Source organism: Madurella fahalii (assembly GCF_045866475.1).
Source record: "Madurella fahalii IFM 68171 DNA, scaffold_6, whole genome shotgun sequence".
Classification (NCBI taxonomy): Eukaryota; Fungi; Ascomycota; class Sordariomycetes; order Sordariales; genus Madurella; species Madurella fahalii.
The window spans coordinates 821,785-839,681 of record NW_027263976.1 but is presented as its reverse complement, the minus strand read 5'-3'; the positions used below and the strand labels follow the sequence as shown (position 1 = coordinate 839,681).

General features: G+C 56.6%; 5 protein-coding genes across 5 annotated transcripts; 3 read left to right on the top strand and 2 right to left on the bottom strand.

Annotated features, from left to right (window-relative positions):
* Positions 1 to 609: 609 nt before the first annotated feature.
* NUT2 (RNA polymerase II mediator complex subunit) lies at positions 610 to 1,368 on the bottom strand (the record flags this gene model as incomplete). Its single annotated transcript, XM_071065709.1, has 3 exons — positions 610 to 1,012; positions 1,148 to 1,250; positions 1,332 to 1,368. The coding sequence occupies 3 exons, from the start codon at positions 1,366 to 1,368 to the stop codon at positions 610 to 612; spliced, it is 543 nt and encodes a 180-aa protein (XP_070921810.1).
* A 729-nt stretch (positions 1,369 to 2,097) lies between these two features.
* Positions 2,098 to 3,494, top strand: MFIFM68171_10289 (uncharacterized protein; the record flags this gene model as incomplete). The annotated part of the gene is made up of 3 exons (XM_071065708.1): positions 2,098 to 2,321; positions 2,396 to 2,736; positions 2,797 to 3,494. 3 exons carry the CDS (start codon positions 2,098 to 2,100, stop codon positions 3,492 to 3,494), a joined length of 1,263 nt encoding a protein of 420 aa, XP_070921809.1.
* Positions 3,495 to 4,713: 1,219 nt separating this feature from the next.
* On the bottom strand, positions 4,714 to 6,897 carry MFIFM68171_10288 (uncharacterized protein; the record flags this gene model as incomplete). Its single annotated transcript, XM_071065707.1, has 2 exons — positions 4,714 to 6,762; positions 6,859 to 6,897. The coding sequence occupies 2 exons, from the start codon at positions 6,895 to 6,897 to the stop codon at positions 4,714 to 4,716; spliced, it is 2,088 nt and encodes a 695-aa protein (XP_070921808.1).
* A 4,496-nt stretch (positions 6,898 to 11,393) lies between these two features.
* On the top strand, positions 11,394 to 12,911 carry MFIFM68171_10287 (uncharacterized protein; the record flags this gene model as incomplete). Its single annotated transcript, XM_071065706.1, has 4 exons — positions 11,394 to 11,543; positions 11,679 to 11,895; positions 11,967 to 12,512; positions 12,583 to 12,911. 4 exons carry the CDS (start codon positions 11,394 to 11,396, stop codon positions 12,909 to 12,911), a joined length of 1,242 nt encoding a protein of 413 aa, XP_070921807.1.
* Positions 12,912 to 14,782: 1,871 nt separating this feature from the next.
* On the top strand, positions 14,783 to 16,198 carry MFIFM68171_10286 (uncharacterized protein; the record flags this gene model as incomplete). The annotated part of the gene is made up of 6 exons (XM_071065705.1): positions 14,783 to 14,800; positions 14,981 to 14,999; positions 15,106 to 15,264; positions 15,340 to 15,438; positions 15,502 to 15,556; positions 15,613 to 16,198. The coding sequence occupies 6 exons, from the start codon at positions 14,783 to 14,785 to the stop codon at positions 16,196 to 16,198; spliced, it is 936 nt and encodes a 311-aa protein (XP_070921806.1).
* Between the last annotated feature and the right edge of the window lie 1,699 nt (positions 16,199 to 17,897).

The following is a 17,897-nucleotide window of genomic DNA, read 5'->3' as shown; positions in this document are numbered from 1 at the left end:
GTTTTGCTCTTGTGAGCATCTTGTTCTGTCTTGTTTGGGGTGGTTTGTTCACTCAGCTCGTCATCTGGACTATCTCGCCATCTAAGGATGGTTGGTCTGCATCGCTGCATGGGTCTTCTGTCGTTTCTTTGTACTCAAGCATTGGAGGCTCGCTTGCTAGATGGGATGGTTGGCGACGGAGTTGTCTTACGAGACGGCGGGGGCTGGGATATCCGTCGCATGTCGGCGTTGGGGTGTTTGTCGGTATAATACATAATCTGCATGCATATACCTCTGACCTGTGATGTCCTGTAGTCGTGTATTGCTTGTTCGGGTAAGGCGAAACTGTGGCGTGGCACTGTACGTTGGCCAGACCTCTCTGCCTTGGCCATCTCGAATTTCACCCTCGAGATAGTACGGGGGGTTAGAGCTCTGATGGCATCCTTTTCTTCGGAGGCCGGCTTGTTGCCAGTATCTATCCCTACCAAACCAAACGCCGGGTATCACGCCCTTTCCGTTTCCTCCCGAGCCGTAATGTATCTCTCGGCAACGCCCGCCAGTTGAAAAAAACCTTCTCACCCATTATAGACAAAGTCATATCCATCCTCCCTCCCCCAGCCGGTATCATTTTTATTGCTGCTGCTGTCCTCCCTGCCCCACACTAGAAGAAGAACCACCACCACCAGCACCCCCTCCTACCTCCTCCTGTTTTATCATCGTCGTCGTCGTAGTAGTCGTCGTCATAGGCCCGCCAGTCGCCTCCACCACCCGGCGCGCGTCCTCGGCCACCTCGGGCATGGCCGCGCCCATCTCGCGCGCCAGGACGTCGCGGAAGTCGCCAAACGCGTGCATCTTGCCCCGCATCAGCTGGTTCAGGCGGCGGACCAGCTCGACGAACTCGCGCGTGTAGATGTCCGGGTTGCGCCCGTTCTCGACGTACTCGATCAGCGGCTCCGGGATGCCGGGGACCGACGACGGCGGGAGCGCCGACGCGGAGCGGTGCACTTGTAGTAGGGAGGCGTCGAGCGATTGGCTGTTTGCTTTGTTAACGAGGAGCAGGGGGGAAACGGTTAGGGGCGCGGCGTGGTGTTGTGGGGTTTGGTTATTTGCGGGAAGGGGGAAGGGGGGGAACGGGGAACGGGGGAGGGAGAAGGGAGGAGGGACGGACAGGTCTTGGGCTAGGGCTTCGCGCGACGGTCGTCCGGCTGAGTCGTAGTTGGACACTTGGGCGAGGATCTGGAAGAGGTCTTGGATCACATTCTTGACGTTCTCTGCGGCGGAGGCGGTTAGTTGCTAGGTAAACCGGTGCGGATTGGGTTCGGAGGAGGGAGGACGGAGGACGGAGGACAAACCTTGGACCGATTGCAGGTCGGTATTGACTGGTGCCATGGATGGTAAGACCAGAGTACGAGGTTGGTTGGGCGTGCTTGTGAGCGCGATTGTGTAGTTGAAGTGGATTGGATCGGGGGGAGAGTCCAGCGGATGGTTGATTGTAGTGATGTTGGGCGGAAAAACCGACCAATCAAAGGGCTTGGCGACCGCCAAGACGCAGATCGGTACAGTGCAGTACCTCTTTCCACCTATGACCCCGCATGGTATTCGAAGTATCAAGAAGTTCTCTTGTGACGCTAAGAATGTATCCGGATTTACACCAGACGTAAAAGAAGCTGTTGCCAGAGGCCCTATTACTTCGGTGAAAATGGTGTCAGGGCCGTCGAGGTAGATGATTGTTAAACTGAACCCCCTGTCAAGAGTTTCGCTGCATAGCGTTACTATAACATGGTACCGTACAACCCTAAGATGTGCTATGGGTGTGATCCCGAAGCCAACGTCTTTAATCCAATAAAGTGGCTGGCGCAAGGTGTTAAGCTCCCGCAGTCACAAAGACGAAGGGATCTATCCAAGGAAGTCACAATATCCTGAGATGCATCCGCGCGTAGCTCTGACTTGACGGGTTGTGACTTCACAAATCCAGCTTACCCGACTCAACTGGCTCAACTTCGTCCAGCCCAATTTGCATCTGTGCCGAGGCTTGATACCACGAGCTCTCCCGCCAGGTTGACATGACGCCCACCGAGATGAAAGATAATCCTGCTCCCATCGTTCCAGCCCGGGGACATGTCGCCCAGCGCCGGGGTTGCTCCACGAACCCCGCGCCGAGGTGGGCCGACCGAGCGGGTGCCCGACCCGGGTGACATCGAAGAGGGCAGAGACGCATACCGGCCCGGCGGATTTCATCCTGTTTACATCGGGGATGTGTATGCCGACAAATACAAAATCCTAAACAAGATTGGATACGGTGTTTACTCGACAGTCTGGCTAGTCAGGGACTTGACAAAGCCGTAAGCCAATCACTGTCGTTGGCCACTCTACGGGTTTCAGTATGCTAACCAAACGTGTAAACTCTGCGCTACAGGGTCGATGATGAACGCAGGTTCCTAGCTCTTAAGGTTCTCAGTGCCGAGTGCTATCGACAGGACAAGCCTATATTTGAGAGAGAGATCCTCACTCATCTTCGTAATGGAGACCGTCGCCTACTTGGCTACAAGTATGTTTGTCACCTCATCGACGACTTCGAGCACCGAGGGCCGAACGGAACTCATGTCTGCCTTGTGTTTGAGCTTATGGGAGAGACGATGCGGAGCTTTGGCGCTTGGTTTGAAGAGAGCATGATCCCGTACTCGGTTATGCGCAGGTTTACCGTCCAACTCCTGGCGGCCCTTGATTTTGCACACCACCACGATGTGATTCATACGGGTAAGTTTTCCTTGGCCGCTGGTCAGGATTCGCACTTCAAGGATGCTGACAAGCGCGTAGATATCAAACCGGACAACATTTTCGTCAAGTTTCGGGACAGTTCTCTCATCGAGTCGGGTTACCTCGCCAATGTTCCTATTCCGCAGCAGGATAGAGCCGAAGAGAGGCACACTCCGATTCAGTCCACGCCACTTCGCTGCTATTACTTCGGCGACGCAGATCATACGCGGTTTGCCGAGTTCGATATCGCCCTGGGCGACTGGGGAGTATCCAGCTGGGCTACGCAGCACCTTACCGAACGCATCCAGCCCGTCGCTCTCCGGGCCCCCGAGGTTTTGATTGAGGGCCCCTGGGACAAGACCGCTGATTGGTGGAACCTGGGCGCTCTGCTTCTCGAGCTCTACCGTGCAGTACGCATGTTCGACGGGAGAGTTCCGCCCGACGGACATTACGAACTTAAAGAGCATGTGGCTGAGACTGTAGATCCCTTCGGCCCCTTTCCGAAAGAGTTGCTGGAGAAGGGAAATCAGGACCTTGTTCGGCATATCTTTGATGACGAAGGAAAGCCCAAAGACTACCCTCCGTTAAATGGACAACCCCTGGCACCCGAAAAGTATATGCCAGGTTTGAGCCAGGAGGCCAGGGATGAGTTCGCCTCTTTCCTTATGGCCATGATGAGGATAGATCCGACGGAACGGCTCTCAGCAGAGGATCTGTTGGCCCATCCTTGGGTGGGGGTGCGAGTTCGTGTCGTCTAATCCCCATGACCTGAGATAGATACAGTGCGATTGGTCCACTCAAGCAACGTGCCCATAAATCTTCTTGACGCGAGACTTCCACCTGCCGGCCAGCCCTCCCACCTGGGTCCCCATCACATCCCAACAACCACCGAGGTCGCTCAGCCGCTTGAAGGTGCTGCCCATCTTCCTTGCCGGGCCCTAACCCATCACCACTGTGACGGGCTAGCTCTGTTGTCAGGCGTGCTTGGCCCCTTTCCATCACCTCAAGCCAATGAATTCGTATCAATGTGATAGCTTCTGAAGGTGGCAGCTATGAGTATGCAATGGGACAGGTAAGCTTTGGTTTCTGGATTTGCGGTAATGCTACGAAAATCATAGTGCGCTTGAGAATTGAGGGCGGTATTCTCGTCAGGTTACGAGGTCGTATCGGCCCTGGCCAGAATTTGTGCGGGCTACTGAATGCCGTAGTCTGATGGATAAGATGATGTTACTCAATAAAGAAAAGTAAAAGGGTGCTAAGTGCCCCAAGAAATACCGCGATATAGGTGGTAGTCATGTTAGATATAAGATGCTGTCTAACTGATGTTGATAATGAATAGGTCTATTCCATACTGTATAGAATGAATCGCTCGCGTCGAGGCAAAGCCTACCCCAAAATCAATGTAAGCACGCATGAGCTTGACACATCACTCACACAACTCAAAGGGAAAGAACCAATAGGCATTTTTGCAGATAACTACCTAACAAACATTTTACCCATGTACTCCTACAATCCCGATGCGCACCCGCCGATGTAAGAACCCAACAAGCACCCCTCATCCAGAGCCGCGAAACTCCATCCATCCTAGTCACAACCAACGCCACCCGAGACCGCCACGAATACTCGGCGACTCGAAAATTACAAAACCCGTACAAGAAAACTCAACAAGAAATACCAAATCCTGCGCAGAGGAAGGTGTACCCGAGCTATAAGAGTGGTGCCACCCACGAACCGCCCGACGCACGCCCGCCCCACGCTGGCTGGTCCAGGAAACCCCCCAGCCGATCTTATGCAACAGCAACGAAAACGAAAACGAAAATGAAAACGCCGGCCATGATAACAACGCCAGCAGCCCGCTAACCGCCTGTGCCGGCACAAAAGATTCCCTCATCCCACCATAGGAGCGAGAAAGCCGATCCCAGCCCAGCCCGCCCAAATTCCCAGCGTGATCCAACGGCCGTTTCCCAGCCGCGACATCTACTTCCGCATCTTGGGTCGCGCAAGCATGTTCAATCGGCTCAGACTGATCCCCTGCCTCTTCTTGACCGGGCTAGGCGTGGCCTGCGCGTCCGTCGAGGCCGCCAGCCCCGCCTTTTTCGGGCTCGCGCTCATAACCACTCTCTTCCTGGCGCTCACCGTCCCAAGCCCGGTCAGTCTTGGCGCCAGCAGCGCATCCCCCTCGGGCACCTCCTCCTGCCTGCGCTTCTTGGCCGCGCGCTCCGCCGCCTCCTGCTCGGCCTCCTCCTCGTCGGTGCTGACACGGTGGCGCTTCTTGTTGGTCATGCCGTGCGGCAGCGCCAGGAACACGCTCCGCGGCGCCTCGTTCTCCTTGTTGTTAGGGCTCGAGACCGACGCGGCGGGCATGGACGTGGACGTGGATGTGGGCGTGGGGAAACTGCCTGGCATGTTCTCCGAGGGTAGGATCGAAGGGCGGACGGCGCGGACGCTGGCCTGGCCGGGGGAGGAGCCGAACGATTTGGAAGCGCTGCCGAAGCTGATGGTATGGTCGCTGCGGAACGTGAATTCGCTGGGGACCGAGGGCTCGGCAGACCCCGCCTTGAAGGTCTTGGGGGGTTCCGGGAGCGGCCGTCGAGCCGAGAGATCGGGATACGACACGTCGCCGTCGGCAGTCTGCTCCGCCATGATAGCGTCGAGAGAAGGGTAGTACACGTCTCCTAGGACCTGTCTAGACTTGGCCGGAGGGATGCCGGACTTGACCGGAGACGGCGAGTTTTGCGTCACGGCCGCACGCTGCGTCTCTGGTGTGAAAGCTACGCGCTTGGTGAGCTTGCGACCAGGAGTGGTCATTGGAACGGGCAGAATGTGCCTCTCCGGACGAACAGGACCCGGTGTCTTGGAGGTAAAAGCCGAAGGCAAGGGAAGTGCACTCTTGGTCTTAGTCGCGCTCGCTTTGGCGCCGCGGAGCATTGCTTTGACTCTATCAAATCTGCTCTTAGGGCTCTTGATCTCACGGGTTTGCGCCGGCTCACTCTCCACAACCAGCCTGGCAGAAGTGAGATTACTCGTCGTAGCTGATCGGGGCATTCCGCTGAGTGTGGCCTTTGATGGTGACCTGATAAGCGAACCTTGGCAGGGAGTCTTGACGCTGGTAGCCCTAGCCAGAGACGACTTGGTCGGCGTCATGAGCGAATTCAGGTTAGACTTTGATCGGGGAATACCCGAACCGGCGGGTTTAGGCGCCGGGATTGAGCTGCCATCTCGTGAGACTGGCCGTTTGCTCGACGCGTCGTCCTCGACATGCTGCCGAGCACGCTTCGGGGTGGGTGCGGGCTCCTCGACAATAGCGTGCGCTTTGGTTTTGGCCGTAGCGGACGCCGGGGTGGGCTGCACGGCGCGGACTGTCTCGGGATCGTCGAGGTTCGCTCTGGATTGACTCCGCTTGACACCTGCCTTGAGCGGTGTCATTCGTCCTGGCTGGGCTCTGAAGGCTGACGGGTGGTTCTCGATTGAGTCCATTTTCTTGAATTCGGCCATGTGGGCGGCGCTGAACCTGCTGGCTTTTCCTTTTGCCTGGGCAATTCTACGGCCGCCGACATTTTCCTCCTCCATCTTCTCGGCTTCGCGCTTCGCTACCAACTCTGCCTTGATCTTGGCTGCCTCCTCACGCAGATCGTCCATCATACGCTGAGCTTCGGGTCCTAGCTTCAGATCCGAGGGTGTGTTGCGGGTAAAGCGGAAAGTGAAGGGGGATGATGGCGGCGCGACCCGAGAAGGCGTTGTCTGAGCCACGGCGGGGAGGCTGTCGTCGCGACTCGCCTTCTGTTTGATGTCGGTAAAACCAAGGCGCAAGCCGGATGAGGGGGGACCCATGGTCGGGTGGACTTTGCTGGGATGCATCTCCGACATGGGCGGCTTCATGGGCGATGAGCCGCTGGGCGTCCTGGGTACGCGGGGCGGAGAGGAAACGACAGCATCGAGGTTTTGCACGGCGGCCTCGCCAGGGCTGTCGTCCCGCTCGGCGACAGAAGACAGAGTCGGAGCTTCGGTGCTTTGTTGTTTAGGCGCCTGGGGCCGGGCGAGACTGGTCAGTGGGCTTGCAATGGCGGTGCGAGACACAACGGCTTTTCATGGCCGCCATTGTTTACAGGGCTGTTTTCTCACCTTCGAGAGGCTTGCCAAGCGCGCAGAACGGCGTGCCATGGTGTTGAGCGCTCGTCGCGAGCAGAAATCAATTGAATACTGCAGCCGGGGATGACCTCGAGCGCGGTAGTGTCGATATGGTACAATGGCTAGAATGGAAATGGGAGCGGAAGGGATGATGTCAGGTTCGAGCGTTGAAATGGAAATGTGCGATTGAGTGGGGTGATGTTTGATTCGTTGGTGGTTGCTCAGAAAGTAAACAAACCTTGCGAATCTGGGCGAGCGTGATACCGTCTGGTGACACGGTGGGGCAGACGTTCGCACAGTACGCCAACCGCGTATCCCATTGGTCCGACACGAGCAAGATCAACAACGTCTGCCAGCCGCCAACACTGACCATGGCACCGCTAGACATCCTCGACATCACTGTGGTGCTCGTTTGCGAGCGGGTAGAAGCGAAGGAAAATTCGGCATTTCGCGATGTCTCCAACAAAGACCGAAAGTCTCGAATCCCGGGCTATGGCAGACCGCGATCATCATTGTCACTGACCTGCCCAGGCATCATCCCTTTCATTAACCCTTCAGGCTCTGCGGCGAGGCCAAAGGACTGCCCGAGATGACAACTGTTTGCGGCGACCCCGTGTTGTAGTAGAGACTAACTTTAAACCGCATGAAAAATGGTCCATCTGTCAACCCAATGGCCCTCTCAAACCCGAGTTTGACGTGCATGCGCCCTTTTGGAGACGCTTCCACAAAAGGCTCTGACAGAACAAGCCGGTCAAGGTAATGGAAATCAACAGGACAATCACTGGGACAAACTAAACTTGCGCCCCGCTTCCCAAGGATGCCATCCATGATCGAGTATTTGCAAGGCGAGAATCTGCGTTGGAAAATACCTCAAGAAAGATTACACTTGGCCCAAACTGGGAGGTACATCGATATGAAGTCATTGCGGCGAAGTGAGTTTGCCCTCCAACTTTTTTTGAGCGCACTGATACGCCGGCAGCGCACGGGATGTTAGCGTGGCGCTAGAAGGCTTCGAGAATGAATTATCTGCTGTAGCCCTCGAGCCCAGCCGAATCAACAGCCAAAGATGCACTCTCGGAGCAATGGGACTGCCGAGTGCTCGTTGCTTGTGTCGCGTGCGGTGTTTCGGTCTCGCGCCTCGAGCCGATGTGAAGGCGAGGTCCCGAGCCGTACCATGAGCCGAGACGTGGCAGCCAACACGTCTCATATGTGGTCCGATTACACGATTATCATGCCGTCCGGCTTGTAATTTGTACGCATTCCGTGCGAGGAAGCCAAGCAGAGCATCCGTCAACAATACGCTTCGAAACCAAGCTTGTGGCACGGCAGTTTCCACACAAGCTTGCTCGTACGTTTGGTGCTCTCTACCTTTGCACAGAGCGCAGCGATCAGCTCCTCGGAGATGCACCTTCTCGATCTCAAGGGTGGGTTCAGCGAATAGAAGATCGACGGCAGGGCGGCTAATTCCCCGGGTCTCTGGTCGAGCCTTGCGACGTTGCAGAGCAATCGTTTCTTGCGTTCTGTTTCGATCCTCGGGACGGCCCTATAGATGGGCAAGGCATTTAAATATTTTGCACCAAAGGGACGAGGTTCTTTACCAGAGGGCTGTTCACTATTTGTCGACAAGTCAGAAAAAGGGTTCGTCTGCGGAATTCCCTTGACGCATGTCCCCCTCTTCGCTACCCCCCAAACTGGCTTGTGCATGGCGGGGGAGTTCCGCCCTGTTAGGTTAGGTGCCCTATTAGCGGGGTTGAAAGAAGGAACTTTGCAAAGTTACTGATTTCTGGGACACCGAGCTGGGAGCATTACGCAGGAGGCGACTTGGATTGGGTCCCATGCCAGCGTAAGCTCTCCGAATCCCGAGCCAGTCTTGTCCAGCAGAATTTCCTGCAGTATCGATCTCAAAGCTCAATGTGATGCTGCAGCCCCCTGCAAGATGCATCTCGCAGCTTCTCTTCACACATGGGTGGCGGAAACCAAAGGCTCTGCAGAGCAAGTCCCGGCTGCGGCAGTATTCTTGCCAGCGACTGTTCTTGAGAGTACTGTCCAGATGGCCCCAAATACCGCATTCCGTGCAGGAGAACAGCGAAAACGAGTACAGAATTCAGGTGACTGAAGCACAGCACGCTCCGCTGGAAGGAAGCCAGTATCAACCCCTAGCCCCGCCCTGCCATCCCAAACCTGAGGGTGGTGAGGGGGCTCAGGTGACCACCAAAAATTTGGTCTTGGCGAGGCGTTGAGCAGAACCCCCGCTTCCCGCCCACAGGCAACATGACGCCAACACGGTATTGGATGTCAGCTGCAGGACGTCGTTCCTGAGATCAACCCGAGCTTGCCTTCAGTCTCCACCCCTCACCGTCGGGTTGGGATCACCGATGTCGGTGGCCAAAAGACGGTGGTTGACCATTCAAGACCCAGGTCCTCATGCAAAGACGCGAAACGCTGTTTGCGTTGCGTTCCCCGTGTCCCCAGCGTTCTCGCGGTTGCGTTTGGCGTTTGAACACACCCATTACGCCCAACCTAACTTGTGGATTGTGAAAGACACTGCAGCCCGCCATAACTGACCTGGAATCGCATGTAGACACTTGCTTCGATAAGGGAGAGGTTTTCTCTCAACTCAAGAGCCGGTGGCACCTTGAGGCAAAGGCCCAATTCACAGTTCATCCCGGGCCAATGCTGTTCGAAACGGTGGACATTGCCTCGTTGGCAAGTCAAGAGGGGAGGGATTGGTGAGGGGAAAACTGGTTGTTCGTGTCGCGACTAGCGAGCGAGGTTCGCAATAGGTGAACACCCATGCCGGGCGTCCAATGCCGCTAGGGCGTTCTGGGCCATCCCCTAGTGACCACTGCAACCAAGCCGCCGACACCCGCCCATGCTCCCGGTAAGGGTTCCCGAGAAGCAGAGCGTCCGCGCAGGACTGCGCACCAAATGCATTCCAACAAGGGAAGGGGTATGTGGGTGACTTCAGGCCTAGGTACCTGGTTTTCATTAGTCACTCTATAACTAGGAGTGCCGCCCAGTTGGAACGAGCAGGGCAAACAAGCAACCTTTCCCTCCCAAATATCGCTTCCCGAGCGCGCATGGGGATGTATTCGTTGAGTCTCTGACGAACAACTCAGCCATTGATCTTGCCTCACTCGAACTAAAGAACACGCGTGGACACTAGCCCCTGGCCGGCGACCAAGCGGGGCTTCTTTTTCGTCGCCCGGTCTTTGTCTCTGGAACGCCTGGCGGGAGTAAAGAATCCAATTATCGCATTTGGCCGCTGCGAGGCGTCCCGCATTGACCTGGCCCTTCCGCTGGCACTTTCGATCTGAAGGCCGAGGAGCAAGCACCTCCGTGGTTTCCCCAGCGAATAAGAGCTACCAGAGGGCGGCCACTGGGAACAGCGGCACTCCCGCCAACCGTCCAGCCAGCCGGACGTTGACTCGAGTCCCGGACGCTGCAGGTCGACTGAACCGGCTCATTCTGCACCACAGCTGGCATTTTCCAACGTCACCCGGGCTTGAGCGGGCTTGAAGTGGAGACCGGGGCCATCTGCTGATCGAAACAGCGTAGGAGCCAGAGGCCGGGGACCGAAAGTTGGGGCGTGTTCCTCGACGGGGTCGAACTGGACTGGTTGGAGGTGGCCGGCAAAGGACGATTCGCGAGCACAAGTCCTAGGTCTTTAATATATGCGAAGCCAGAGTCCTTCGGCGTGGAAACTGCTGTGCGGGTAGCAACGAGACGCCAATTCTTGGGCAGTGTGGATCTCTGGAGAGCCCGGAGCTTGGCCCGGCCAGAGAAAACGCAGGTGACCTGGGTTCAGCCCAGAAACGGAGTCGGGGCTAGGTGGAAGCACCTGGGCTATTTGAGCCTGTGGGAGCCCAGAAATCTAGCGGCGGTCTGCGGGTCCCCTCCCGCCACGGACGGCATTAACATTACATAAAACCCTCCATTTTCTCTTTTTCTTGACACATACCCAACCTGTCACCGACCTTCTGCTTATCTCTGACCCTCCCGGAGTCACCCTCGACAATCTTGGTTTTGACACACAGAATCCGGGGGACCGCCTTGATCCTCCAACCTTACCTTATCGCCGGGACCGACCACAAAGCCCGGTCCCAGCCTGCCGGATCCCGCTAAACGTTCTCCCAGATGACGCACTGATTGGTGCCATCCCCGGCTGTCGAGCTCGATAACACCCCCGGAGGGGGCATTGTATCGGATATTTTCCGTCGCAGTGGGTTATTCGCAAACCCTCTGCTGGCGTGCCTGTCCCCCTCAAGCCTCGGTCCAGGCGGTTGCAGCGCTGACATCGGCCGGCCTCGCACCACTGCCACTGCCACTGCCGCTGCCACTGCCCCGCACACTGGGCAGAAGCCTGCGTTTGTTAGTGGTAGCGCACAGTGTGGCAGCACACCAACCCACGCCAGCTATCTCTCCCACTTACAGAGCTGGTGTCGCCAAGGGCAGGATCCGGTTACAGAGTGCCCTGGTCACCCAAAGGGACGAGACTCCCGGTATTCGCCTCCGACACGGACAAGGATATGTCCGATAAGATGTCCGTCGACAAGAAAGATCCACCCAAAGAGGAAAGCGAAGAGTCGATGGGATCAAGCCCGGAGGGAGAGGCCCCGGCTGCCCCCCCGACTCAGACCGAAAATCAACAACCAAAGCGGAAAGGGGGTCGCAAGCCGGTAAGTTGAAATGTTTTGGCAAGCAGGTTTCCCCAACCTTGGTTGAACTGCCCTTGGGTGCATGGCAACGTCGTCTCGTCGTCTCATCGTCTCATGTCTCTCATAGCGTTGCGCACCTGCTAATGTGGCCGGCAGATCTATGCGACATCTGAGGAAAGGAAACAGCGGAACCGTCAGGCTCAGGCGGCTTTCCGAGAGCGCCGGACCGAGTATATCAAGCAGCTGGAGGAAGCTATCCGTACTCATGAGCAGAACTTGGCCAACCTCCAGGCTGCCCATCGCCATGCTGCAGAAGAGTGTCTGATGTTGCGCTACAAGAACTCACTGCTCGAACGCATCCTCTTGGAGAAAGGTACTGCTGGCCGCCCATGCGTTCACCGGAAGTCAAGGCTATCCATAGCTAACACAATGATTTTGTCTTAGGCATCGATGTGCAGGCCGAACTACGGGCCAAAACTGGCAGCCCGAATCTAGGGCCAACCCATTTGGCCCAGAACTTGGTGCAGCCGCCGCCGATTCAACGGGCCATCTTGAACAGGCACCATGCGCGCAGATCGAATTCCAGCATCGCGCCGAAACTTGAGCCGGGCGTCCCTGTATCGCCGCTGCCTCCTCCAATCCACTCCCATCCCTCAGCACTCTCCCCCAAGAGTCGGCATACGCCGTCCTCACATTCAGCCTCACCAACAGCAACGACGACTTTCGGCTCCCAGCATGGTGCATCGCCCGCTGGGTCTGACCATATGAACCCTACCGTCCGGCCGCCGATGCCGCCGTCGACCGCGATGAAGGCACCGCCGCCTCCTCACTTGGCCCCTCTGCATGGTCTACCGGGCCCTCGACAGATGCAAATGCCAGGACTCCAGCAAGGGGCCAATTCCATTCGCGGAGGTGTTACCGGCACGGCAGCGCCGTTCTACCCGACGCCTTCTTTCCAGAATCATATTGAGCAGCTCGGCAAGTTGACCCGTTTTCTTCCCCTCCCCCGTCCTGTTTTAATAGAACTCTGTCGTCCTAGGTTTTAATGCGTTAAATTTAGAACAGGAATATGATGCCGCTGCCGACATGATGGACGATCCCGGTGAGACCCCTGATACGCCGAGCGGCCCCGGCCCCTACCCTGGCCCGACGTATGCGGGCGAGCCGCAACCGATGTCGCTCTCCTCTCCCGTCACGACCGGACCACCTAACAACCAGCAAATTGCCGGACAGTCGCCGATTGAGAACGTCGCCCATAGCCAGCCACACCCCACTTACCCGTCGATGACGCAGCTCCTGGATTCTGGATACGATTTCGATCCGTTCGGCCTGAGCGCAAGCATGGCCTTCCCCACCCAATTCTCGTTCGATACCAGCAATATGCGGTAGAATCACGACCTTACCGGCGCGTGAGAAGGCCAAGTGTTAATTGGGCGCATTGGCTTGCAATCACGACGTTCTCCGGGGGCGGGGGTTAATACGCCACTATGCGCCCCCCCGCCTCCCAGCGCCACCCAGCGCGCCCCCCAAGCAGCAAACGCCGCCCCACGAGGACGGGGCCTGCACGGCAAATCCAAGCAATCGGAAGAGGGACTGAGAGAAGGAAATAGAGAGGGGCTTAAGATTGCGTACCAGCTCTTCAAGGCAACGGCGCGAAGATTCCGGTTGAAGGTTTTTCGAGATACCCCGGAAGCATTTGCATTGACAGCGAAACCTTTTTTTTTTTTTTTTTTTTTTTTTTGCGAAGGAAAAAACAGAAACCGACATCCTTCTCCGCTCATTCGTTCGACAAAGGCGTCTTCCCAGTTTGAGTTTCCATTCAGCCACTGCTCGAGTACACGCATTCCCGGAAAACAAAATTATACCCGGTGATGGAGATGGTTTATCTTGTTTTGCGTCATGTATATTTGTTCGGCATTGGGCCGGGGAAACGGGTTTTGGAGTACTCCGGCTCAACAAAAAGTTTTGCTCTTTCAACGAGGCCGCATGGGGCCATAATTTCAGGGGACAACTCACGACACTACGACGACCCAGACTGTAACGACTAAGGACGCGCACCGCACGGCAGGCGGTGGCCGGGGCATGCCCAGGCCATCTCTATCAGGGGCCCTGTGGCATGCCTCTCTCGCGTTGATGGCCGGAGCATGTCCAGGCCCATCTCTACCCAGGGCCCCCGGGGCATGGCTTTCTCGCCTTGGTCGCCTGAATGGCTCGACGAAATATCGCTCCGGCTTCCGAGGCACACGGCTGTTAGGAGCACTCGTGTGCGTGCGCCTGGAAAAGGAACCCCGTGTCGTCGGTCTTGCAAATTCATTTCTCTCACCACCCTCTCAAGATTCATGCTTAGTCATGGCCTGATGTCTCATGTGATATGTGGGATTGTTTTCTCTCTTGTCTGCTTGGAAAACCTGGCATGTTTGCGATTCTTGTGGTTCTTGAATAATAGGGAAGCGACATGTCGGTGAATGTATGTATTGGCTCGAGTCTTCTGCTTACGATTGCCGCGCACGGGGCGGGAGGTAGGTTGTTTGCTTCTTAGCCCTTTTCAATTGGATAATCGAGACGCAGCAGGCCCCAAGGTATATTGTATAAGGCCGAAATAAACAAGTAGTAACTAGTCAGACTCCGAGTGCGTCGTACCCCTTTTGGTGCATCTACACCTCCCTTATACGTAATTCTCGAAGGCTCAGCAACATGTCAAGGACCGACATCCAGGCCTAGACGCTTGTTTTCTTTCCATGTGAAGTTTTGAAAACTTGCCTTTTTACGATGTTTTCTACCTACACAGCATTTCCCGGCGGATATGGCGCCGCGAGGCCTAAAAAAAAAAGGGGGGGGGGGGGGGGGGGGGCCTTTCTCGCTCGCTTGTTGCCCATCGAAACTCGGACTGCAACGGTTGCGGCATTCCAAGTAACAGAGACGGAAAGCCCTAATAATAATAAGGGCCTTGCGCACTGAAATTTCGAAAAGGAAAAACGTCGGCTGGTCTCCCGGCAAAGGGTGGTGGGGCAGCAGGTGATCCGTGCAGATTCCCTACCGAACGAATTGGCCCAAGCAAACCAAAATCTCCAAATTCTTTCGTCGTTGACGAGGGAAAAGAAAAACCGTCGTGATCGCCCGACGAAACAAAGCGCACTGATCCAGGGCAATCCTGCTCGGTGCTCGCTCACCCCCATCGCCCTCTTCAATCCTCTCCGTACGGAGCTTGTGGTCGCCAAACAGACTACGCCTTGAAAGGCGATAAAACCACTGGCGGCAAGATGTCGGTCGCCACAAAGGTGCGTTTTTCGACTGCGGGAGCCGAGCTGTCACTCTGGCATTCCCGAGCTCGTTGACCCCGCGGGACCTGCCCTCCCTGGCCCGTGTTGCGCGCTATCGCGAACGGGCCAGCGGGGATGGGGGCCCAACCCGTTTTGATACTATCGAATTGAGAAACTGACTCGCTGGGTCGTTTACAGAACCTCTACGACGTTCTCGGTTGGTCCTTCTCCCCGCCCGCATGGCGCGGACGAATCCCGGAGCCGGCCAAGGCCCGGGAAGAGCTGTAACGGGCCCCCCTTCGTACTAACGTTCTCGGCTGTAGGTAACGACGCGGAAGATGGGACTCCCGTCGCGCCCGTGAAGGCCGTCGAGAAGACATCGACCCACACTGTTAAGCGCAACACCGATGGCCTGGCGCCTTCCAAGGGCCCGGCCCCGACCAGCAGCCGTCGTGGCGGCGCTGTGAGCGGTAACGAGGCTGGTGCGTAGCCCCTGCAGATCTCCGATCATCAACTGGTTGTGTTTGTTCCTTCCTTTTTTTTTTTTTTGCTGACAGCTATGGCAGCTTTCCGGGACCGCAACGCTGGCCGGGATCTGAACCGTGGTAGACCTACCGATGAGATTCCTCGCGGTGGTCGCCGTGGTGGCTACCGTGGTAAGTTGCGGCTTTCTGCAGCGGAGAGTGACTGTGTGTCTTAACTAACCATGGGCTCAATAGGCCGCGGTGGCAAGCGTGAGGAGGGTGACCGTCACCCGACCAAAAGTGCTCCTCGGTAGGTCTTTGCTGCGGCTCAACGTTGTGCCTCCTTTTTTCTGACATCGTCTCTAGCGCAAACTCTGAGAAGCAAGCTGCCGTGTCCTGGGGCGCCCAAGAGGGCAATGCCGAGCTGAAGGACGAACAGGCTGGCGAGGCGATCGCCCAGTCTGAGCAGAAGGCGGCCGGCGAGGGCGAAGCTGCCCCTGAGGAGGCCAAGGAGGAGGAGCCCGAGGACAAGCACATTTCTTACGACCAGTACCTCGCCCAGCAGGCCGAGAAGAAGCTGGCTCTCGAGGCCGAGGCCGCGCTCAAGGTCCGCAAGCCCAACGAGGGCATCAAGGACGACAAGTGGAAGGACCTGGCTCCCCTCACCAAGAAGGATGAGGTGGAAGAGCTCTTTGCCGGCTCCGGCGGCAAGGCCAAGCGTGAGCGTGAGCGCAAGACCAAGCAGTTCGTCGAGCTCGAGAACCGCTACATTGAGCCCGAGCGCACCCGGGGCGGCCGCGGCGGCCGCGGCGGTGCCCGCGGTGATGGTGGTCGGGGACGTGGTCGTGGTGCTCCCCGCGGCGAGTTCCGCGGTGGCCGTGGCCGTGGTGGTGACAGCCAGCCCCTGAACCCCAGCGACGAGAATGCCTTCCCCAGCCTCGGCGGTAAATAAGTACTCGCCTCTTGGAATATTTACATAGGAGCTAGACAGACGGCTTGGTCGTAGTCTCCTATTTCCGGGAATCTGCTGGGTGACACATAGGGAGTTAAGAGGACGGGGGGACAAAGGAGCCGCCAGGGTGTTGGTGGTGATGGGATCACAATATCTTGTTGGCATTGTTGGCACAATCGCCTCCTCCTCGTCCCCAGTCCACAAAACATAAAAGCAAGCATTGATGTTATCTCTCACCCACGAAACGAAAGGTTATTCTTTCCCTCCCCGTCTCTCTCTCCCTCTATATCTCTCTCTCTATCTATCTCTCGTTCCCTTTGATTACCTACCTTACATTATGGGGTCTCAAATGCGTTACGGAAAATGGGCTGGCTGCTAAAACGGGAAAGCAACAACGGGATCCGCACGGCTTTTCCTGGCGGCCATTTTGTTTTCTCTGATGACGTCTCTGTACTGGTAGAGATGGTTGGTTTTGACTGGACTTTTCTTTTTTTATCTTTTTTTCTACGCATTTTGACGAATGAATCGTATGGCTTTTTCGAACTCGATATGTTGGTGATGCTCCCTTGATGGAATGTCCGTGCTGAGTCGCCGACTGTTGTGCCGCATTGCGAAGTGAGGTGACACGGCTGTTTCTGCCCCCCCGTGTAACCTGCCCCGTGTGATAACACGTAAAGAAGTGGAGATGGGATTGCTGGTGTGGTATCGACTGCTTACGGCGTTTGCTACTGACCATACTAAGGGTAGTCGAGCCAGCCGGCGGGGTTGGTGTTATTTTGTCTCGGGTGTTGCTTCTTTGGTTCTCATCACCATGACGGCAGAGCGGCGACATGGTGATGTTAGCGAACGGTAAATAACTGGTGGCTCTCTTTGTTCGGCCTGAGACCGATTTACCGGGATGGATCGCGTGGTAGGGGGGCCAGCGGCAAGGTAGTTGGCGGTGGCATAAAGGTTGGCGAAGAGAAAGAGGTTGCACAAGTATCACATTATCTGCTCGTTTATGGCGGTTTGATTAGGTGCTGGAGAGACACTCTGGAGCGGATTCTCGGCGCTGTGTTCACGAAGTAGCTATGATAGCCAGCCACGGGCAGCATGACTGGTGGAATGCGGAGATCGGTCACGACGGCAAGGCCGGCGCGGCATGGAGGTTCCAGGAGAACAATGCCGACAGAGGCCACGAGAAGGCCGTCCCCAGTATGGAAAGACCGGCTTTGAACCCCGAAGAGACAGTGATAGCAAGTGTTCACAAGGGGGAGAGATACGCTATTCTGCACACTCGCTAACTCTTGATTGCGCATGTGGAGATCAGGGTTGCGGTTGGTATGGAGAAAATTACCTTGCACCCCGAGGAGACAACGATGGTAAGCACTTAACAACGAGGAAACGAGAAGGCACGCTCGTCCCCATGTTAGCTGCTGACGATACGGGCAACAGCTGGGCGAGTACACGGAGTGGGCAAGCAGCGACTCCGACAACGTAACTCTCCCCATCCGAAAGCTCGGGCTGTCTCCGCCCGCGCTAGACTACACGACTAACCGTGGCCAATTCTTTTCATAAGTTGGAGAGCCCGGGCAACACCAGGTCCCGCGGACATATAGCATTGGCCTCGACTCACCCCTCTCCCTAAAAGATCAGAGTCATCGAGTCGACTTTCGTGAATGGCTCGGCCAAGTATCTGCCGCCCTGGCTCCCTATCAAG